This window comes from Nerophis ophidion, linkage group LG18 (genome assembly GCF_033978795.1).
Source record: "Nerophis ophidion isolate RoL-2023_Sa linkage group LG18, RoL_Noph_v1.0, whole genome shotgun sequence".
NCBI lineage: Eukaryota > Metazoa > Chordata > Actinopteri > Syngnathiformes > Syngnathidae > Nerophis > Nerophis ophidion.
In genome coordinates, this window is record NC_084628.1 from 28,290,891 (window position 1) to 28,315,955 (window position 25,065).

General features: G+C 38.2%; 1 protein-coding gene across 1 annotated transcript in view; it reads left to right on the forward strand.

Annotated features, from left to right (window-relative positions):
* Nucleotides 1–25,065, forward strand: part of LOC133537062 (tyrosine-protein kinase receptor UFO) — an 85,135-nt gene that overhangs the window by 37,222 nt on the left and 22,848 nt on the right. Inside the window, exons 7-12 of the mRNA XM_061877906.1 lie at nt 3,666–3,843; nt 13,145–13,287; nt 13,355–13,499; nt 15,145–15,153; nt 18,385–18,514; nt 18,590–18,681. Coding sequence (XP_061733890.1) covers nt 3,666–3,843; nt 13,145–13,287; nt 13,355–13,499; nt 15,145–15,153; nt 18,385–18,514; nt 18,590–18,681 — 697 coding nt within the window. The remainder of the gene's footprint in view (nt 1–3,665; nt 3,844–13,144; nt 13,288–13,354; nt 13,500–15,144; nt 15,154–18,384; nt 18,515–18,589; nt 18,682–25,065) is intronic.

Consider the following 25,065-nt stretch of genomic DNA (forward strand, 5'->3'; position numbering starts at 1 on the left):
CTTAGTAATAAAAAAGTGGATTGTTGCTTAAGATAATATTATTCATACAGGGCTGGGATTCGTGATTTCAGCCTTTCAAAGCTCCTCTTGGACCAAATTTGGACCAAGCGGTTTCTCAAATCCTTGTCACAGCCCTGGATACATCAGCTAACCGCTAACAGCCAGCAATCTGAGGGTTACTGGTTCAATCCCCACCTTCTACCATCCTAGTCACGTCCGTTGTGTCCTTGGGCAAGACAGTTCACCCTTCCTCCTGATGGGTCCCGGTGAGCACCTTGCATGGCAGCTCCCGCCGTCAGTCTGTGAATGTGTGTGTGAATGGGCGAATGTGGAAACACTGTCAAAGCGCTTTGGGCTCCTTAAAAAGGGGTAGAAAAGCGCTGTACAAGTACAACCCATTTACCATTTACCCATTAGTGCTCCTGAATATAAATATAGATTTTATCGATACAAAACACAAGAGCCGTATATATAGTTGATACTACAATGATTATATTGATATTTCTAATTGTTACAAAAACTTTAGCCATTTTTTTATTATTTACAACAAGGGTCTCAAACACGCGGCCCGCGAGACGTTGTTTTGCGGCCCCCAACTTAATATGAAAGTTTAATGTTAGCGCGGCCCGCAAGTTTTATATGAATGGTGCTTGACAGCGTTGTGTTATTTGGGTGAAAAATGGCTCTTTCACTGTCTGGGTTGCCTACCCCTGCGTTAGTGGAAAAGCCGCAAATGAGTCATACCGCGACACCTGTCCGTCTGTAATAACAGTCCCCGATAACCTGGACCAATTCACCCGTTATTTGTTTTTTTTTTTATTGTTTAATTTGCATTGCCTCACACGATTAACACTACATATGTTTCTATATGACGCCAGATAACACTCCGGGAGCCGTCACTTTTTTGCGCTCGCTGTCCCGATACTTACCCGGCTATTATCAGCCGACCGTCGTGTTGCTGTAGGTAGGAAAAGTGGAACGACACACATTGCGGAAATAACATTACTCTCCGTGCGTCGGCTAATTACAAACATATTCCAGAACCCCAAACATGTCTTTTTCAAAGCCTGCAGTGAAGAGAAAGGTTTGTGATGAGTAAAGACAATTTCAGGAAAAGTTAGGGATGCAATATTTCTTTGTTGAGCACAGGGGCACCCCGACGTGTCTTATTTTCACAAAAAAGTTGCGGTGCACAAGGGATACAATTTGAAACATCATTATACAACTAGACTGGTTTACAACCTCAAGAAATATGTCCTTGGACGCATAAGGACTTTGAATATGACCAACTGATGATCCTGTAACTACTTGGTATCGGATCGATACCTAAATCATTCAAAACTAATGTAAAATATCAAAGAACCGATGAATAAGTGATTATTACATTTGAACAGAAGTGTAGATATAACATGTTAAGCAGTAAAAAATGAAAGAGTAGATGAATAATGTTGACAAAATAATAGAATGATAAATGACACAATATGTTACTGCATACAGCAGCAGACTAATTAGGAGTCTTTGTTTGTTTACTTACTACTAAAAGACAAGTTGACTAGCATGTTCAATATCTTATTTCGTGATTAATTTATTCAATAGGAAACATGTTTAATGTATCATAAGTTTTTCAAATTTTCTGTTATGCGTATTTTGATATAATTTTGGGATCCCCTTTATTTTGGTAGCGGTGCCAAAATATTGGTATCGGGACAACCCTGGTTTAGAATCTCTTCTTGTCCTGGTGTTCCTAGTTGCTCTCTGTGTTACTTTCATTTCCCTGTCCTGCCAGCACACCTGTTCCTCGCTGTTACTTATTTTTACTTAGTTCCACCTGGTTCCCTATTTCAGGGCGGGTTAATTGTGCTTTGTAGTATGTTTAGTGCTTCCTGTGCACTCCCAGCTGCACTAGTTTTCGTGCATTAAATGTAGTTTTACATGCTCGCCGTCTGCCGTCTTCTGCATCTTGGGGTGACATCGTCAATGCTCACTCGGCTGTAGGGTTGTCCTGATACCAGTATTTTGGTACCGGTACCAAAATGTATTTTGATACTTTTAAATATTTTTCTAAATAAATAAGACCACAAAAAAATTGCATTATTGGCTTTATTTTAACAAAGAATCTTAGGGTACATTAAACATCCATCCATCCATTTTCTACCGCTTATTCCCTTTCGGGGTCGCGGGGGGCGCTGGCGCCTATCTCAGCTACAATCGGGCAGAAGGCAGGGTACACCCTGGACAAGTCGCCACCTCATCGCAGGGCCAACACAGATAGACAGACAACATTCACACTCACATTCACACACTAGGGCATATTTAGTGTTGCCAATCAACCTATCCCCAGGTGCATGTCTTTGGAAGTGGGAGGAAGCCGGAGTACCCGGAGGGAACCCACGCATTCACGGGGAGAACATGCAAACTCCACACAGAAAGATCCCGAGCCTGGATTTGAACCCAGGACTGTGGGAACTTAGTATTGTGAGGCAGACGCACTAACCCCTCTGCCACCGTGAAGCCCTACATTAAACATATGTTTCTTATTGCAATTTTGTCCTTAAAATAAAATACTGAACATACTAGACAACTTGTCTTTTAGTAATAAGTAAACAAACAGAGACTCCTAATTTAGTCTGCTGACGTATGCAGTAACATATTGTCTCATTTATCATTCAATAATTTTTTTCTACATTATGAAGGACAAACTGTAAACAATGATTATTAATCTACTTTTTCATTTACTGTTAATATCTGGTTATTTTTTGTTTTAACATGTTCTATCTACACTTCTGATAAAATGTAATAATCACTTATTCTTCTGTTGTTTGATACTTTACATTAGTTTTGGATGACAGTACAAATTTAGGTATTGATCCAATATCAAGTAGGATCATACATTGGTCATATTCAAAGTCCTCATGTGTCCACGGATGTATTTCCTGAGTTTATAAACATAATAGAAATAAAAAAGATAAAATATTTTTTGATGATAAAAAATATCAATGTAATTATAGTAGTATCGACTACACTGTACTTGGTATGATTACAATGGATGTCAGGTCGAGATCCACCCATGGCATTTGTTTACATGGAGGAGTACTAGCCTGCTGTTAGCGGTTAGTTATAGTATCCTCCAGTGTAGTGAAGCATGTTTAGCTATTCCTCGTCCTTGAGTGATACTGATACTTGTACTTTATTTGTCGCCATGGAGGCGAGGATTAGTGATTTAGAAGTAGCTAAAACACAGATGGACGTTAGCTGCAGGTGAGCTAGCTATGTCTTAAAGCACCTCTTCCTGAGGGCGTTTCAGTGTTATAAGTTCACCTTTATTGTTAGTTTTTTGGCCAAAATGCGTCCGTTCTCCAATTTCTGTCTACACACTGTCTGCTTGTAAGTACTCTGTGTGTGTGCGCTGCCGCATATGCTCCTCTGCTCCTAAAATCAGCAATGTGACGACGCGCCAACATGCCCGTTGAAAAAAAAAAATAGGGTGCGGGTGACCGGTACTTTTTAGAGGCGGTATAGTTCCGAATATGATTCATTCATATCGCGGTACTATACTAGTACCAGTATACCGTACAACCCTACTCGGGTCTGACACTTTCTTCAAGTTCTCCTCTTATATAAGATGGGACCAGGATGATTAACTGAATGCAGTATTTTAATCTTAGACCTCGTCCGGGGACGCAGACGAGATCATCCACAACCAGAACCTCAACATCCCGCCGGCCGAGCTCCTCTTGGAGGATTTGGAGCCGCACAGCGACTACGCCTTCAGGGTGTCGTGCCACAGCAGCCAGGGGCCGTCCGACTGGTCGCCCTGGGTCCAGGTGCACACGGCAGAAGGAGGTAAGCGCCTGAAACACGGTCCAAAAACACACGTGCAGACTGCTGGTGGTCAAAAGTTACTCTGTTCAAACTGAGGCGTCAGCTCCCAGCATGCACTGCGGTGGAAACAGGAAGGAGTCCGAAAAGAGAAGTAACTCCCTTGACATAGCAGTCATGGAGGTGTTTAATCTACTGGACATCAGTCAAGTTTCACTTCTTAATTCAGCAAACAAAAAAGTGACTTTTGTTGCTTTCCACAGGAAGACAAGCATAAAGTCAGAACCCAGACAGCAGGTCATCTTGTTACACCACCACCATCTTTGAGAGGCTTTAAAAGACTCCCCAAAGGACGTCATGCTTTATGTCAAACGTCTCAAATGCTGCTGCATGTGGTTCTCATTGGGGTGCTACGCAACATAAATATCTGCTCAAGTAGGCCAACACGTGTCCGCTAAAACCTGCAGGAAGAACATTGGAATGGTTTCCTCTGCAGCTGCAACAGCGTCCAGTCTTCTGCAAGAGTTCTGTGCATCTGTGAGGTGATCACTGGTGTGACCAAACACTTAGAACAGCAAAGGGTCTTCCCTTGGAGGGTTCCCACAAAGGTGGAAGGAAAAAAATAGTACATAACAAAGTCTCTCGTCCAGCTTGTCATTGAGATGGAAGCATACAATAGTCCATAAAGTCCTTAAAAGGGACCACTAAGGACTCAAATAAAAAAAAATGAGTTGGAAGCATACAATAGTCCATAAGTCCTTAAAAGGACCAAAGAGGACTCTAGTCCATCAAATAATTTAGTTAGAAACATAAAATGGTCCATAATGAGGATAAAGAAGAGCCCAGTAAAGACGCTACTGTTGTTATGGACACTTGTCCATAACATCTTGTTAGGATAAAGAAAAGACCCGTAGGGACTCTAGTCCACTTGTCATTGAGTTGAAAGCATACTAGTCCATAACATCTTGCTAGGATAAAGTAGGGACCACTAAGGACTCTAGTCGAGCTTGTTATTTAGTTGGAAGCATACAATAGTCCTTAAAAGGGACCATTAAGGACTGTAGTGCATCAAATAATTAAGTTAGAAACATACACTAGTCCATAACATCTTTCTAGGATAAAGAAGAGACCACTAAGGACTTTAGTCCAGCTTGTTATTGAGTTGAAAGCATACAATAGTCCACAAGTCTCTTGTCCATCAAATAACTGAGTTAGAAACATAAAAAAGTCCATAACATCTTTCAAAGATAAATAGGTGACCAGTAAGAACTCTTGTCCACTTGTCATTGAGTTGGTGGTATACAATAGTCCATAATGTTTTGTTTGGAAAAAAATACTACTAAGGACTCTAGTCGAGCTTGTTATTGAGTTGGAAGCATACAATAGTCCTTAAAAGGGACCACTAAGAACTCTAGTGCATCAAATAATTCAGTTAGAACCATACACTAGTCCATAACAACTTGCTAGGATAAAGAAGAGACCACTAAGGACTTTAGTCCAGCTTGTTATTGAGTTGAAAGCATACAATAGTCCATAAGTCCTTAAAAGGGACCACTAAGGACTCTAATAAAAAAAAAACTGAGTTGGAAGCATACAATAGTCCATAAGTCCTTACAAGGACCAGTAAGGACTCTAGTCCATCAAATAATTTAGTTATAAACATACAATCGTCCATAACATTGTACTAGGATAAAGAAGAGACCAGTAAGGACTCTAGTCCATTTTTCATTGAGTTGGTAGCATACACTTGTCCATAACATCCTGTTAGGATAAAGAAAAGACCCGCAAGGACTCTAGTCCACTTGTCATTGAGTTGGAAGCATACAATAGTCCATAACATCTTGCTAGGATAAAGTAGGGACCACTAAGGACTCTAGTCGAGCTTGTTATTTAGTTGAAAGCATACAATAGTCCACAAGTCTCTTGTGCATTAAATAACTGAGTTAGAAACATACACGAGTCCATAACATCTTTCAAGGATAAATAAATGACCAGTAAGGACTCTCGTCCACTTCTCATTGAGTTGGTGGCATACAATAGTCCATAATGTTTTGCTTAGAAAAAATTACCACTAAGGACTCCAGTCCAGCTTATTATTGAGGTGGAAGCATACAATAGTCCATAAGTCCTTAAAAGGGACCACTAAGGACTCTAGTCAAAAAAAATAATTGGATTGGAAGCATACAATAGTCCATAAGATCTTGCTATGATAAAGAAGAGACTAGTTATTGAGTTGGAAGCATACAACAGTCCACAAGTCTTTAAAAGGGACCACATCGTTCTAGGATAAGGAAGAGACCAGTAAGGGCTCTAGTCCACTTGTCATTGAGTTGGTAGCATACACTAGTCCATAGCATTCTGTTAGGATAAAGAAAGACCCGTAGGGACTCTAGTCCACTTGTCATTGAGTTGGTAGCATACACTAGTCCATAGCATTCTGTTAGGATAAAGAAAAGACCCGTAGGGACTCTAGTCCACTTGTCATTGAGTTGAAAGCATACAATAGTCCATTACATCTTGCTAGGATAAAGTAGGGACCACTAAGGACTCTGGTCGAGCTTGTTTTTGAGTTGGAAGCATACAATAGTCCCTAAAAGGGACCACTAAGGACGCTAGTGTATCAAACAATTCAGTTTGAAACATACACTAGTCCATAACATCTTGCTAGGATAAGAGACCACTAAGGACTCTAGTCCAGCTTGTTATTGAGTTGAAAGCATACAATAGTCCACAAGTCCTTAGAAAGGACCACTAAGGACTCTAGTCCATCAAATAATTGAGTCCTGTTAGGATAAAGTAGGGACCAGTAAGGACTATAGCCCAACAAATTCAGTTGGAGGCATACAATAGTCTACAATGTCTTTCAAGGCTAAAGTAGGGACCAGTAAGGACTTTAGACCAACAAATAATTTAGTTAGAAAAATACAATAGTTCATAAAGTCTTGATAGGATAAATTAGGGACCACTAAGGACTTTAGTCCAACATGTCATTGAGTTAGAAACATACAATAGTCCATAATATCTTGTTAGGATAAAGTAGGAACCACTAAGGACTTTAGTCCACTTTTCATTGAGGTGGTAGCATACAATAGTCTATGATGTCTTGTTAAGATAAAGTAGGGACCACTAAGGGCTTTAGTCCAACATGTAATTGAGTTAACATACAATAGCCCAAAATGTCTTGTTAGGATAAAGTAGGGAACACTAAGGACTGTAGTCCACTTTTCATTGAGGTGGTAGCATACAATAGTCTATGATGTCTTGCTAGGTTAAAGTAGGGACCAGTAAGGACTCTAGTCCAAGAAGTAATTCAGATGGTAGCATACAATTGTGTATAATGTCTTGTTAGGATAAAGTAGGGACCAGTAAGGACTTTAGTCCAACAAATAATTAAGTTAGAAACATATAATAATCCATAGTGTCTTGCTAGGAAAAAGGGACACCGAAGGTACCTGAGGTCCAAACATTGTATTCCAAGTCTTGCTACTTTGTGTCCATTTGATTGTGATAGAACAACAATGTGCTTCATCCAGACACAAAGTTCCAAAATGTGTCCTCCACCTCCTTCCCCTTCGGGCTATTTGGGTCTAACCACTTGTTGAGCTGACTTGTGGCGGTGCGACGCCGTCAATAGCACCACTGAGGAATTTCCAAAGCCACAAAGTCTGTCTTTCTGTCTTGGTGTTTCATTTCCCTCCTTTCTGACCTCACGTGACCTCGCATGTAGCAAAGCACTGTGGGAAAACATCACAACAAGAGAAAAGAAAGGCTACTAGTGGGAAGACTGGGGGGGGGGGGGACTAAGTTCCCAGTGTTCCCAATAGAAGAGCCCCCATGCACCCAAAGGATGGAGGGGGGAGGGGAAACATCTTCATCCTGCTAACTTCCAATCCTTTTTAAATAATCTTTAACAAAACCACACTTCTTTACTTCATTTTAAATCATCTTTAACAAGATCACACTTCTTTACGTGTGTAAATTAGTATATGTGTATATATGTATTTATATCAGGGCTTTTCCTGGCTTAAGTTGAGGCAGAGGTGGTACAATCCTGACCATACGCCAGAATTTTTACGCAAAAAATTTTTTTTTTTTTTTTTCAAATTACAGTAATATGCTGTAAAGAACACCATAAAATGCATTGCAATTTTTGTTAATTTAATTGGTAGTTTGCTGTAAAATCGTAAGTGAAGCAGATATTTAAGTATTTATTTGTATTTAGATAAAAAATGTTTGGAATATATACTGTAATATTTTTTGCAATATTGGATACTATTAAAGTTTAAAATGAATGAAATTTCAGGAAATACATATATTTTTTCTATCAAAATAAAAAAAAAATACATTACATTTAGTGAAAAAATAATCAATCAGTCAATCAATCAATCAATCAATCAATCAATCATTGTTTACTTGTATAGCCATAAATCACGAGTGTCTCAAAGGGCTGCACAAGCCACAACGACTCAGATCCCACATCAGGGCAAGAAAAAACTCAACCCAGTGGGATGACAATGAGAAACCTTGGAGGGGACCGCAGTTGTGAGAACCCCTCACCTGGTCAACCAGTGCAATGGACGTCGAGTGGATCTAGCATAATATTGTGAGAGTCCAGTCCATAGTGGATCTAACATAATAGTGAGAGTCCAGTCCATAGTGGATCATAGTGTAAGAGTCCAGTTCATAGTGGATCTAACATAATAGTGAGAGTCCAGTCCATAGTGGATCTAACATAATAAGGACAGTCCAGTCCATAGTGGATCTAACATAATAGTGAGAGTCAAGTCCATAGTGGATCTAACATTATAGTGAGAGTCCAGTCCATAGTGGATCTAACATAATAGTGAGAGTCCAGTCCATAGTGGATCTAACATTATAGTGAGAGTCCAGTCCATAGTGGATCTAACATAATAGTGTGAGTGCAGCCCTAATGGATCTAACATAATAGTGAGAGTCCAGTCCATAGTGGATCTAACATAATAGTGAGAGTCCAGTCCATAGTGGATCCAACATAATAGTGAGAGTCCAGTCCATAGTGGATCTAACATAATAGTGAGGGTCCAGTCCATAGTGGATCCAACATAATAGGGACAGTCCAGTTCATAGTGGATCTAACATAATAGTGAGAGTCCAGTCCATAGTGGATCTAACATAATAGGGACAGTCCAGTCCATAGTGGATCTAACATAATAGTGAGAGTCAAGTCCATAGTGGATTTAACACTATAGTGAGAGTCCAGTCCATAGTGGATCTAACATACTGTAATAGTGAGAGTCCAGTCCTTAGTGGATCTAACATAATAGTGAGAGTCCAGTCCATAGTGGATCTAACATACTAGTGAGAGTCCAGTCCATAGTGGATCTAACATAATAGTGAGAGTCCAGTCCATAGTGGGGCCAGCAGGAGATCATCTTGAGTGGCGACAGGTCAGCAGCACAGAGTTATCTCCTACCGATGCACAGATGAGTGGGTCCCCACTTTAGACAGCTAGCATGTCATCTGTGGTGACCAAATCTATGCCCCCCCCCTCCATTAGGGGGAAGGGGGCACAGCAGAAAAAAAAAACGGCAGATCAACTAGTCTAAAATGGCGGTCTATGGAGGTGGGAGGAAGCCGGAGTACCCGGAGGGAACCCACGCAGTCACGGGGAGAACATGCAAACTCCACACAGAAAGATTCCGAGCGCAGGATTGAACACAGGACCTTCGTATTTTGAGGCAGACATACTAACCCCTGTTCCACCGTGCTGCGTATGTATATATATATATATATATATATATATATATATATATATATATATATATATATATATATATATATATATATATATATATATATATATATATATACGGGCGGTGGGGGGTGGCGGGCAGCGGCGATGACCAAGAAGAACGCGGAGTTGGAATATAATTACAACATTTTATGTACATATTTATATACATATTTATATAATATTTACATATTTATATAATATGTAACTACAAGCTCCATTCACAGAGTCCCATTGTTTTTATGAGCGGTCAAGCGAGTCAAAAGCCGGAAAAAAAAAATATATATATATATATATATATACATATATATATATTTTTTTTTCTTTTTTTTCTTTTTTCTATTTTTATTTTTTTATTTGTGGCGGCCGTAATTCTTTTGTGGCGGGCCGCCACAAATAAATGAATGTGTGGGAAACCCTGTATTATATATATATGTATACATTATATTTAATAAATACATTTTTGAAAATCAATAATAAAAAAATCACGATTCGAATGTGAACCCCAATTGACAGCTACAGTGTGCGGTTAGTTGGTTGCCATGGTTACCTCCTGGCCCGCCATCACGTTACATGAAAGTTGCGATGACAAGAATGCTGCAGCCACCGTGGGAGCGCTCGGTTTATTTTGGGGAGTCTCCCAGCGTTGTGAGGCCTCTTAGGACCTCGGCGTGACCTTTTTCCATTTTTGTGCGTGTGTGGAAAACACACACACACACACGATTGTGTTAACAGTAGTCTGTTTGCACAACTCCACAAAGTTGTTGTGTAGCGATGACAAACAGCTGACCACATGTGTGCCGGGAACACTTTACACTCTTCCACCGTCTAAGCTTCTTCTCGCAAAGTTCAACAATGAACGTCTTTGTTCCCCTCAACCTCCCTCACATGAAGAACGAGGCTCGTCACCGCCGCCAGAGTGAAAGAAGAAAACTTGGAGGGAGGAGGAGAAGGAGGAGGAGGAGGCGGGGCTGGCTGAAGGTGGAGAAGTCTTCGACTTGTTTTGGCTGAGGAGAAGCGAGTGCATGTGGAAACAATCAAACTCCAAACACTTCCTGATAACATCATGCTTCTGACCAGGACCACGTTTCCCAGACTGCCTCAGTCACACACACACACACACACACACACACACACACACACACACACACACACACACACACACACACACACACACACACACACACACACACACACACACACACACACACACACACACACACACACACACAATTCCCAGCGCCATTTCCAGTTCAGAGAACTTTGTGGCCATCAAGAATGTGTTTGGACGCAGCTCAGACTTTGTCTCCATCCAAACACGCTAATAAAAGAAGTACAAGGAATATCCTCCTAACATTTTAGTTGCTTTGACCTCTGAACACCATTACCTCAGCCAAGGAGTTTCTTCATTTGTCCTTTTTGGCGCTGAAGTAATGATTTCTTGGGATACTGACTAGGGAGCGTTTAAACAGTTAAACTAACTAAACCCCACATGAACTAGCACTTTGGTGACGGAGGCAAGGAAATGTCCATTTAAACCAACTGAATCCCATAGGAGCAAGCACTTTGGTGACGGAGGCAAGGGAAGCTCAATTTAAACCAACTGAACCCAATAGGAGCAAGCACTTTGGTGACGGAGGCAAGGAAAGCTCCGTTTAAACCAACTGAACCCAATAGGATCAAGCACTTTGGTGACGGAGGCAAGGAAAACTCCTTTTAAACCAACTGAATCCCGTAGGCGCTAGCACTTTGGTTGAAGAGGCAAAGAAAAATAGTTAAACCAACTAAACCCCACATGAAAAAGCACTTTGATGACAGAGGCAAGGAAATGTCCATTTAAACCAACTGAATCCCAGAGGAGCAAGCACTTTGGTGACGGAGGCAAGGAAATGTCCATTTAAACCAACTGAATCCCATAGGAGCAAGCCCTTTGGTGACGAGGCAAGGGAAGCTCTATTTAAACCAACTGAAACCATCCATCCATCCATTTTCTACCGCTTATTCCCTTTCGGGGTTGCGGGGGGCGCTGGCGCCTATCTCAGCTACAATCGGGCGGAAGGCGGGGTACACCCTGGACAAGTCGCCACCTCATCGCAGGGCCCAATAGGATTAAATACTTTGGTGATGGAGGCGAGGAAAACTCCTTACAAACCAACTGAATCCCGTAGGTGCAAGCACTTTGGTGACAGAGGCAAGGAAAACTCCTTTTAAACCAACTGAATCCCGTAGGCGCAAGCGCTTTGGTTGAAGAGGCAAAGAAAAATAGTTAAACCAACCAAACCCCACATAAAAGAGCACTTTGATGACAGAGGCAAGGAAATGTCCATTTAAACCAACTGAATCCCATAGGAGCAAGCACTTTGGTGACAGAGGCAAGGAAATGTTCATTTAAACCAACTGAATCCCATAGGAGCAAGCCCTTTGGTGACGAGGCAAGGAAAGCTCTATTTAAACCAACTGAAACCAATAGGATCAAATACTTTGGTGATGGAGGCGAGGAAAACTCCTTGCAAACCAACTGAATCCCGTAGGTGCAAGCACTTTGGTGACAGAGACAAAAAAAAACAGTTAAACCAACTAAACCCAACATGAACTAGCACTTTAGTGACAGAGACCAGGAAACATGTTTATTAGTTTATTTAAAAAAAAAACAGCTACACCTCATATTGGCCAGTATTTTGGCGACAGAGACAAAGAAAAAAATGTACACCAACTAAACCCCACAGGAACTAGAACTTTGGTGACAGAGGCAAGGAAACACTTAATAGTTTGTTTTTGTTTTTTAAAAAAAAACAGCTACACCTCATATTGGCAAGTATTTTGGGAACAGAGGCAAGGAAACACTTTTTTTTAATTTATTAACAAAAAAGAATAACAGCTACTCCTCATATTGGCCAGTATTTTGGAGACAATGGCAAGGAAACACTTTTATTAGTTTATATAAAAAAAAAACAGTTACTCCTCATATTGGCCTGTATTTTGGAGACAGAGGCAAATAAAAACAGTTAAACCAACTAAACCACACCTGAACTAGAACTTTGGTGACAGAGGCAAGGAAAAACTTTTATTAGATTGTTATAAAAAAAATAAAAAAACAGCTACACCTCATATTGGCCAGAATTTTGGAGACAGAGGCAAGGAAACACTTTTATTAGTTTATTTTCAGCTACACCTCATATTGGCCAGTATTTTGGAGACTGAGGCAAATAAAAAACAGTTAAACCAACTAAACCACACCTGAACTAGAACTTTGGTGACAAAGGCAAGGAAACAGTTATTAGTTTTTTATAATAAAAAAAAAAAAAAAAACGGCTAAACCTCCTTTGGAGACAGAGGTAAATAAAAACAACTAACCCCCAGATGAACTAGCACTTTGGTGACAGAGGCAAGGAAAAACTCACTCTTGGGATGCCACTTTTGGTTGTTACAGTCAACTAGCATCGGGGTCAAGTGGTTTTGTGCATGACTGCCGCCTACAGGACTGCAGTGGTACTTCGATGTTCTGCTCTCTAACGAGTGTGTTTGTAACCGTCCAATCCCGCGTGTGCGTTTCAGTCCCGGACAACCCTCCAGACAACGTGACGGCGCTGCTGAACGGGACCATGCTCCAGCTGGTCTGGGAGAGACCGGCAGGAAAACTGAACGGGGACCTCCAGGGCTTCTTGGTGGTCTACAGCACGCCCAGCATGCAGGAGGCGGTAAGTGTTGGAGACGGCACGATGACTCTGACGCACGCTCACTGATTGGTCGTCTTCATCCCGTCAGCTTGTGGTCGACGTGGGCCCTGACACGCAGCTGTCAATCAACCTGTCCGTCCCGCTCAGCAACATCACCTATCAGCTGTGTGCCTACACGGGGGCGGGGGAGGGTCCCTGGATGGCGCCGCAGACCCTGGCGCTCGTCTCTCCTGGTCAGACATTTATTGTTTACACTTTTCTTTCTTGTCTTCTAATCTCCTCACGTTATTAAAAGTAGTCGTTATGGAAGTATATAGATTTATAAATACAATATCATACCAGGAAGAAAACACATTTTTATTACAATTATATTGATAGTATTGGAATGTCATATTTCACTATTTTGTTACATGTTTCTTTGTTTTACAATATTTAACATCAAGTACAATTCTGGAGAACACACGATTCCAATAAAAGGAAATAAATAATACATTTCATTATATGGATATATCCTGCTGTAATAATATATTACAATGTCGATTTATCTTATTTAATATATTTTTCCTTTTTAACATAACATCAGTGGGATTGTTAAAAAAACATTATGGATGTAATAGTATATATAAATGTATGTGTGTGTATTTATATATGTATATGTGTACATATGTGTGTGTGTGTATATATATATATATATATATATATATATATATATATATATATATATATATATATATATATATGTATATGTGTGTATGTATGTATGTGTGGGAAAAATCACAAGACTACTTCATCTCTACAGAACTGTTTCATGAAACAGTTCTGTAAAGATGAAGTAGTCTTGTGATTTTTCCCACACATACTATTGCGCTCTACCATGGTATCGAGCACTATTCTCTGGATAATCCAATCAAGACATATGTATATGTGTGTTTGTGTGTATTTATATATGTATGTATAGGTGTGTATATGTATCTATATATAATTATATGTATGTATGTTTGTATATATACAGTACAAGCCAAAAGTTTGGACACACCTTCTCATTCAATGCATTTTCTTTTTTTTCATGACTATTTACATTGTAGATTGTCACATCAAAACTATGAATGTACACATGTGGAGTTATGTACTAAACAAAAAATTAACTGAAAACATGTTTTATATTCTAGTTTCTTCAAAATAGCCACATTTTTGCTCTGATTACTGCATTGCACACTCTTGGCATTCTCTCCATGGGCTTCAAGAGGTAGTCAGCTGAAATGGTTTTCACTTCACAGGTGTGCTTGAAGCTCTTCAAGAGAATGCCAAGAGTGTCCAAAGAAGTAATCAGAGCAAAGGGGGGCTATTTCGAAGAAACTAGAATATGAAACATGTTTTAAGTAATTTTACCTTTTTTTGTTACGTACATAACTCCACATTCATTCATAGTTTTGATGCCTTCAGCGACAATCTACAATGTAAATAGTCTTGAAAATTAAGAAAATGCATTGAATGAGAAGGTGTGTCCAAACTTTTGGCCTGTTTATGTATTTGTATGTATTTATTTTTAAATATTAGCACCAGAGAGAAAAATAATTAAATGATATACCATGTTACTATATTTATTTCCATCATTACATATTTATTTATAAAAATCTGTATTTTTTCACAAAGTGTGACTGACTACTTAGTGACATTTAGCTCGTCATCCAAATCACTGTTAAAACAAGTGTTTTTAAACTATCCTGGCTCAACACTTTAACAGGAATAAAGCTTTCACTTTCTGTAAAAACTTTTATCATTTAGTAAGAAATAGTCCAACAGATCGGAAATGAAACAAATCTTCAGAGTTTTGTAACTCTGTAAATCTTATTTTGCTTCTTCTTTTTTCTCCTCCAGAGTTTCGAGGTGAGCTGCATACACAACGACTGATTTTTTAATTTCCTTCCTTCCCGCGTGTGTCCGTGAGAAGAAGGACGAGTCAGAGGAGGGCTTGTGGACCAGGACCTTATAAATATTTATAACTCTGATGTTTGTTTAGTCTAATGGAGCCACTCACTCCACACAAAGCAGGGAGATTTAGTAGCAGAAGGGAAACAAAAATGTTTATGTATACATATATATATACATACAAAAAAATATGTACACATTTAAAAACATTTTTGTTTCCCTTCTATATATGTATGTATGTATATGTTTATATATATATGTATGTATATATATATATATATATATATATATATATATATATATATATATATATATATTTATATATATATATATATATATATATATATATATATATATATATATATCCGTTTGTATATAAAAATATTAGGGGTGTCGGAAAAAATTGATTCGAATTTGAATCGCGATTCTCACGTTGTGCGATTCAGAATCGATTCTCTTTTTTTATTGATTTTTTTATAAAAAATTGTTATCATTTATTTATTTATTTTTTTAATCAATCCAACAAAACAATACACAGCAATACTATAACAATACAATACAATTCCAAAACCAAACCTGACCGAGCAACACTCAGAACTGCAATAAACAGAGCAATTGAGAGGAGACACAAACAGGACACAGAACAAACCAAAAGCAGCGAAAGAAAAATGAATATTATCAACAACAGTGTCAATATTAGTTATAATTTCAGCAAAGCAGTGATTAAAAATCCCTCATTGACATTATCATTAGACATTTATAAAAATAAAAGAATAGAACAATAGTGTCACAGTGGCTTACACTTCCATCGCATCTCATAAGCTTGACAACACACTGTGTCCAATGTTTTCACATAGTTAAAATAAGTTATATTTTTGGTTTGTTTAATAGTTAAAACAAATTTACATTATTGCAATCAGTTGATAAAACCTTGTCCTTTATAATTATAAAAGCTGTTTTTTTTAAATCTACTACTCTGGTAGCATGTCAGCAGACTGGGGTAGATCCTGCTGAAATCCTATGTATTGAATGAATACAGAATCGTTTTGAATCGGAAAAATATCGTTTTTGAAACGAGAATCGCGTTGAATTGAAAAAAAATCGATTTATTATCGAATCGTGACACCAAGAATCGATATTGAATCGAATCGTGGGACACCCAAAGATTCGCAGCCCTAACATATATATATGTATATGTATATATATATATATATACATACACATATATATATATGTATGTATATATATATATATATATATACACATATATGCACATATATACATACATATATATATACACACACACATATATACACGTACATATATATATACGTTTAAAAACATTTTTGTTTCCCTTCTATATGTATATGTATGTAGATTTATATATATACAAATATGCATTTGAACAGTATATACTGTACATATGTATGTATATGTATATCTAAGTATATGTTTATATATGTATTTGATTATGTATGTGTGTGTATATATATATATATATATATATATATATATATATATATATATATATATATATATATATATATATATATATATATATATATATATATGTAGAATCGAATCGTGGGACACCCAAAGATTCACAGCCCTATGTATATATGTGTGTTTATTTATATATGTGTATATGTATATATATACATATATATATATATATATATATATATATATATGTGTGTATATATACACACATGTGTATATATATACGGTGTATATATATATATACATGTATGTATATATGTGTATATATACACACATGTGTATATATATATATACGGTGTATATATATATATATATATATATGTATATATACGTATATGTGTGTATGTATATAGGTCTATATAGGTGTATATATGCGTGTATGTATGTATAAATGTATGTACATGTATTTATGTGTATATATATATGTATGTCCTGTAGATATATGTATATATGTACAGTATGTATATACATTTACGTATACATACATATGTGTATATACTGTAAGTATATGTATTTACATATATGTATATACGTATATGTGCATTTATGTATGTATATATATATATATATATTTATACATTTATACATATACACATGTATTTTCATATATAAGTGTATATATATATATATATATATATATATACAATTATATATGAAAATACATAAATGTATATATGTATGTATATGTATTTGTGTATATATGTATATGTACAGTAAATATGTGTATTTATGTACAGTATATGTATACATATTTATGTATATTTGTATATACATATATGGTTATAAGTGTATGTATGTATGTATGTTTATAAATATGAATATATGTATATTTATTTATATACATATATGTATTTGTATGTATGTGTATATATGTATACAGTACGTATATGTACATACATATATACGTGCTGTATATACGTGTATGTATATATATAATTATATACATATATGTACTGTGTGTGTATTTATATGTATGTGCATAAATGTATATGTATACAGTATGTATATGTTCACGGTATTTGTATATGTATATACAGTATGTGTACACAGTATGCATATAAATTTGTATGTATGTACTGTCTGTATGTATATGTATATGTGTATGTATGTATGTATGTATATATATATATATATATATATATATGTATATATGTATATATATATATATATATGTGTACAACCAGCAACTCCCACAACCCCAAAGGGAATAAGCGGTAGAAAATGAATGGATGCATGGATGTTTGTCTACATATGTTTTTATGAGTGTATGCCGAATGCAGTTGAGATAGGCTCCAGCCCCCTCCGCGACCCCTAAAGGGGCAAGCGGTAGATGGACGGATGGATGTGTATTTATGTATGTATAAATGAATGTGTACTGTATTCATGTATGTATACGTGTATGTGTACTGTATATATGTATGTATACTGTATATATATATGTATGTATATATGTATGTGGACTGTATATATGTTTCGTCCATTAAGTCACACATGCAAATCTTTGTAGCATGAGGAACAAATGACAGACGAGTACAAATCCCAGAAGAAAAGAATCCCAGCAATCCTCAGTTACTGAACAAGTTGTTGGTTTGGATCCTCTGGCGGAATTCTGCACATTCAGTAGCACCTTGTCACTGAAGCAGACTGCTAAAGAAGGACAAGTTGTTAAATAGTATCCGACTCCTGCAGGACTGTCTTCGCCACCAGCCTTCTCCTGGCACTGGTGGTACGTGGTGATGGCCGCCACCGGCGCCGTGGCCCTGTCCGTGCTCATGGGCGTCTACGTGGGCAAGCTGCGGAAAAAGCAGATGCGCTTCGGGTGAGTTCAGACGGCGGTGACGACCACGCGCTGGTAAGACGATGTGCTGATCCCTACGTCCTTGTGTCTTGGCAGTGATGCCTTCCAGCCCATCATGGAGAGCGGGGAGCTGGTGGTCCGCTACCGAGCACGCCGCTCCTACAGCCGCAGGTCCACTGAGGCCACGCGTGAGTCTTGTCATGCCCCTCATGTTGTGAGCTGTTCACATCCCGGTGTCATATTTCGGCTGCAGATGATACGGAGATATCTGATCCAGGTCCAGGCATGTGATTTTTCCGTGTAAAGTCGGAATTCCGTCTTTTTAATCTCAGGGGGAAAAAAAACCCCAAAACATCCATTTTTCCGTTTTTTTTTTCCTACCCTAAGTCAAGATTCGTTTACTTGCCAATTCGTCTTTTGTAATTGAGACACAGTTTATATTACGCCGTAGTTGATTGGTCGATATGTTCCTTGTGACCAATCAGGACATCTGTTATGAATGATGACGTTATTACCGCCATTTTCAGAATTTAAACGATGTCGGTTCTCAAGAGAAAGGACGCTTCACGAGTAAAGGAAATTGCTAAACATGTCAAAAATAAGTTTCGATGGGACTGGGTGGAAAGGGAAATCACTGATACAGTTGGGAAGAAGGAAGTTACGACTTTGTTCGGCGATTTTATTCGGAAAATCGATCGTCCCGGAAAAGTTTTGTGCACGTGGTGTCATGATAATATTGACTATGGATCACGAGGTTTCAAGGCTTTGGAAGTACATGCAAAACGCCAAAAACATATGAAACAACTTGAAGCAAGGAAAACAAACTTTTCACTAGCTGGTACTTTTGGATGTCAACCGAAAGTGAGCAAACCTTACGGACTTCATCCTTTGTTTACATCGACAACTGCCGTAGACATCGAGAGGAAAGATCCACCCAAACAACCCACTTCAGTTGCAGACAGGGTAGTTAATAATGAGGTAAGCTAAAAAAGATTTGCTTGTGAAATACACGTTTGTTTTAAATATTAACCAATTATTGCTTTGCGAAATATAAATGTTTTTTTCTAAAAATAAAAAGCTACGTAAAAATATATTATGAAATTACAGAAATTCAAAGAGTCGTAATATTGATTCTAGTTAACAATTTATTTGAAATAAATTTGCATATAATACTATTTTGTAATATTAAGTTCTTATGTAGTCTTTTGAAACAATTATGTCAGTGGTGTAACAATCTTGAAGATAAATATTTTCACACTTGTTTCATGCAATATGTCAGTGTCCTCACATTATTTTTATTTCCTATTTTCAAATATGAGTAAACAATACTAAACCTGTTTAATTATTTTCATAAATTTATATCCTATTTTGGCGAAAATAATTAAATGTTTACATTTGGTATTTTGTTATATTTATAACTAAACTTGTAGCCAATTAGGCATATACATTAAAACTGTGAATTGTTATTAGTGGTTATGTATTTTACAATTAATGCTACTTTTTGATAGCATATATCATGTAATAATCTTAACTATAAAATATATTTTGTATAATAATAAATCTTGGCAAACCTGTTACACCACTGTTCATTTTTTTACCCCATATATACAATATCTGACTAATAGTAATGATAGAACGTTGCCCCCCTTGTCCTCCCAGCCACGCTTCCATCAGTGTACCCCAGGGCAGCTGTGGCTATGAAAGTAGATTACTACCACCAACAGGTGTGAAAGAATGATGAGTTCTCACTTCTCTTTCAGTCTCTAGAAAAGCGCTATATAAATCTAATCTATTATTAGTATTCGTAGTACATAATCCCTGCTACCACTTGGCCAATCTCAACTAATCGCTGTAGATCACACTTTGATATCGGATATCAGGCCCATGTCAGCAAAAAAAAAGACAAGTACGGGGTCAATGTGTGATATCATGTGCGATACAAGCAATCCTTCAGCGTGTTTACTTGTGTGTGATATTGAACATTGAATTATTGAAATATATTTATATAGCGCTTTTACATAGTGAAACCCAATATCTGAGTTGCATTTAAAGTAGTGTGGGTGGCACTGAGAGCAGGTGGGTAAAGTGTGTTGCCCAAGGGGACAACGTCAGTGACTAGGATGGCGGAAGCGGGGATTGAACCTGGAACCCTCAAGTTGATGTCACGGCCTATCTACCAATCAAGTCGTACTGCTATATCATGTGCGATACAAGCAATCCTTCAGCGTGTTTACTTGTGTGTGATATTGAACATTGAATTATTGAAATATATTTATATAGCGCTTTTACATAGTGAAACCCAATATCTGAGTTGCATTTAAAGTAGTGTGGGTGGCACTGAGAGCAGGTGGCTAAAGTGTGTTGCCCAAGGGGACAACGTCAGTGACTAGGATGGCGGAAGCGGGGATTGAACCTGGAACCCTCAAGTTGATGTCACGGCCTCTCTACCAATCAAGTCATACTGCTATATCATGTGCGATACAAGCAATCCTGCAGCGTGTTTACTTGTGTATGGTATAATGTGCCATACAAGCGGTCCTGCAGCATGTTTACTTGTGTGTGATATCATGTGCGATACAAGCAGTCCTGCAGTGTGTTTACTTGTGTGTGATATCGTGTGCGATACAAGCAGTCCTGCAGTGTTTTTACTTATGTGTGGTATGTGCGATACAAGCAGTCTTGCAGTGTGTTTACTTGTGTGTGATATCGTGTGCGATACAAGCAGTCCTGCAGTGTGTTTACTTGTGTGTGATATCGTGTGCGATACAAGCAGTCCTGCAGTGTGTTTACTTGTGTGTGATATCGTGTGCGATACAAGCAGTCCTGCAGCTTGTTTACTTGTGTGATATGATGTGCGATACAAGCAGTCCTGCAGTGTTTACTTGCATGTGATATAATGTGTTATACAAGCAGTCCTGCTGTGCATTTTCTTGTGTGATACAAGCAATCCTGCAGCGTGTTTACTTGTGTGTGGTATCATGTGTGATATAAGCAGTTCTGCAGCATGTTTACATGTGTGTGATATCATTTGCGATACAAGCAGTCCTGCAGTGTGTTTGCTAAGCAGTCCTGCAACGCTTGTGTAATATCATGTGCGATACAAGCAGTCCTGCAGTGTTTACTTGTATGTGATATAATGTGTTATACAAGCAGTCCTGCATTGTATTTATTTGTGTGATATCTTGTGCGATGCAAGCAGTCCTGTAGCGTACTTACTTGTGTGTGATCTCATGTGGGATACAAGCAGTCCTGCAGCGTGTTTACTTGTGTGTGATATTGTGTGCGATACAAGCAGTCCAGCAGCGTGTTTACTTGTGTGTGATATTATTTGCGATACAAGCTGTCATACAACGTGTTTACTTGTGTGATATCATGTGCGATACAAGCAGTCCTGCAGTGTTTACTTGCATGTGACATAATGTGTTATACAAGCAGTCCTGCTGTGTATTTTCTTGTGTGATACAAGCAATCCTGCATTGTGTTTACTTGTGTGTGGTATCATGTGTGATAAAGGCAGTCCTGCAGCATATTTTTACATGTGTGTGATATCATGTGCGATACAAGCAGTCCTGTAGCGTATTTACTTGGGTGTGATCTCATTTGCAATACAAGCAGTCCTGCAGTGTGTTTATTTGTGTGCAATATCAAGTACGATACAAGCAGTCCTGCAGCGTGTTTACTTTTGTGCGATGTCATGCGCGATACAAGCAGTCCTGCAGTGTGTTTATTTGTGTGCGATACAAGCAATCCTGCAGCGTTTTTACTTGTGTGCGATATCAGGTGCAATACAAGCAGTCCTGCAACGTGTTTACTTGTGTGCGATACAAGCAGTCCAAGGTTCTTTTTTTTTTAACGAACGTGTCCTCTGGAATTTCACCAAATGAGCCCAATTGGAAGTCGGCGATATGAGACAGACGGATGACGATAGATTGCGAAGGATTTTGGGGTGTGCCCTAAAATGTGGGAGGAGCCACAACTGCCGTCTTTAGTCGTGCACAGTAGGCGCTGACGGGTGAATAGAACAACCTTTTATGGCGCTATCTTCACGTGTGATGCCATGCAGGTCAAGATTGCAGACAGCGATACACAAGTGTAAACACACACCTGTATCGCCCCTCGTGTAGTGAAGACCTCCCTTACAAGTCGCAGCTTGCAGTGAAGCAGAAGAATGTTGGGGAGGAAAGAATGCTGGGAGTTCAGGTGGGGAAGAATTTGTGTTGGACAAACGAGAGCAGCCAGCGTGTAATTTAGCACCTGTGTGCACGCTAGCACTAGCTTTTCATGCTAGCACTCGCTGCTACTTGCAGATTGATAGCACATCTGCTGCTGGAATGTTGCAGACTTCTGCTCTCAGCGTTTGTCACGCGCATGTGCAGGGAAAACAATAAAATACATGAAGCGTATTAATTGTAATTTGTGGAGAACAGGAAGTGGTCCATCACAATAAAATACATGAAGCGTATTAATTGTAGTTTGTGGACAACAGGAGGTGTTCCATCACAATAAAATAAATTAAGAAGCATATTAATTGTAGTTTGTGGACAACAGGAAGTTCTCTATCACAATAAAATACATTAAGAAGCGTATTAATTGTAGTTTGTGGACAACAGGAAGTGCTCCATCACAACAAAATACATTAAGAAGCGTATTAATTGTAGTTTGTGGACAAGAGGGAGTGCTCCATCACAATAAAATACATGAAGCGTATTAATTGTAGTTTGTGGACAACAGGAAGTGTTCCATCACAAAAAAAACAATAAAATAGAGTAAGAGGCGCATTGATTGTAGTTTGTTGAGAACAGGAAGTGGTCAGTCACAATAAAATACATGAAGAAGAAGCGTATTGATTGCAGTTTGTGGAGAACATGAAGTGGTCTATCACAATACAATTCATTGCACGCATTGATTGTAATTGTGGGGAACAGGAAATGGTCTGTCACAATAAAACTCATGATTGTAGTTTGGGGAGAACAGGAAGTGGTCCATCACAATAAAGTACATGAAGAAGAAGCGTATTGATTGCATTTTGTGGAGAACAGGAATAGGTCCCTCACAGTAAAAGTTTGTGGACATCATGAAGTGGTCCATCACAAAAAAATACATTAAGAGGCGCATTGATTGTAGTTTGTAGAGAACAGGAAGTTGTAATCACAATAAAATTCATGAAGAAGAAGTGTAATAATTGCAGTTTGTGGAGAACAGGAATACAGTAGGTCCGTCACAATAAAAGCCATGATTGTAGTTTGTGGAGACCAGGAAGAGGTCCGTCACAACAAAAGCCATGATTGTAGTTTGTGGACAACAGGAAGTCGTCCATCACAAAAAAATACAATAAAAGACTCATTGATTGTAGTTTGTAGAGAACAGGAAGTGGTCAATCACAATAAAATTCATTGCGCGCATTGATTGTAATTGTGGGGAACAGGAAGTGGTCCGTCACAATAAAACTCATGATTGTAGTCTGTGGAGAACAGAAAGTGGTCAATCACAATAAAATTCATAAGGAGGCGCATTGATTGTAGTTTGTGGAGAACAGGAAGTGGTCAATCACAATAAAATTCATTGCGCGCATTTATTGTAACTGTGGGGAACAGGAAATGGTCCTTCACAATAAAACTCATGACTGTAGTTTGTGGAGAACAGAAAGTGGTCCATCACAATAAACTACATGAAAAAGAAGCGTATTGATTGGAGTTTGTGGAGAACAGGAATAGGTCTGTCACAATAAAAGCCATGATTGTAGTTTGTGGACATCAGGAAGTGGTCCATCACAATAAAATACATTAAGAGGCGCATTGATTTTAGTTCGTAGAGAACAGGAAGTGGTCAATTACAATAAAATTCATTACGCGCATTGATTGTAATTATGAAGAACAGGAAGTAGTCCGTCATAATAAAACTCATGATTGTAGTTTATGGAGAACACGAAGATTTCTGTCACAATAAAAATCATGATTGTAGTTTATGTAGAACAGGAAGTGGTCTGTGATAGTAAAATAGATGAAAAAGAAGCATATTGATTGTAGTTCGTGGAGAACAGGAAGATTTCCGTCACAATAAAAGCCATGATTGTAGCTTGTGGGGAACAGGAAGTGGTCTGTCACAAAAAAAGCCATGATTGTAGTTTATATAGAACAGGAAGTGGTCCGTCACAATAAAATACATGAAAAAGAAGCATATTGATTGCAGTTCGTGGAGAACAGGAAGAGGTCTGTCACAATAAAAGCCATGATTGCAGTTTGTGGAGAACCGGAAGAGGTCCATCACAATAAAAACCATGATTGTAGTTTGTGTAGAAAAGGAAGTGGTCCGTCACAATAAAATACATGAAAAAGAAGCATATTGATTGGAGTTTGTGGAGAACAGGAAGAGGCCCGTCACAATAAGAGCCATGATTGTAGTTTGTGGAGAACAGGAAGTAATCCGTCACAATAATAGCCATGATTGTAATTTGTGGAGAACAGGAAGAGGTCCGTCACAATAAAAGCCATGATTATAGTTTGTGGAGAACAGGAAGATTTATGTCACAATAAAAGCCATGATTGTAGTTTGTGGAGAACAGGAAGTGGTCT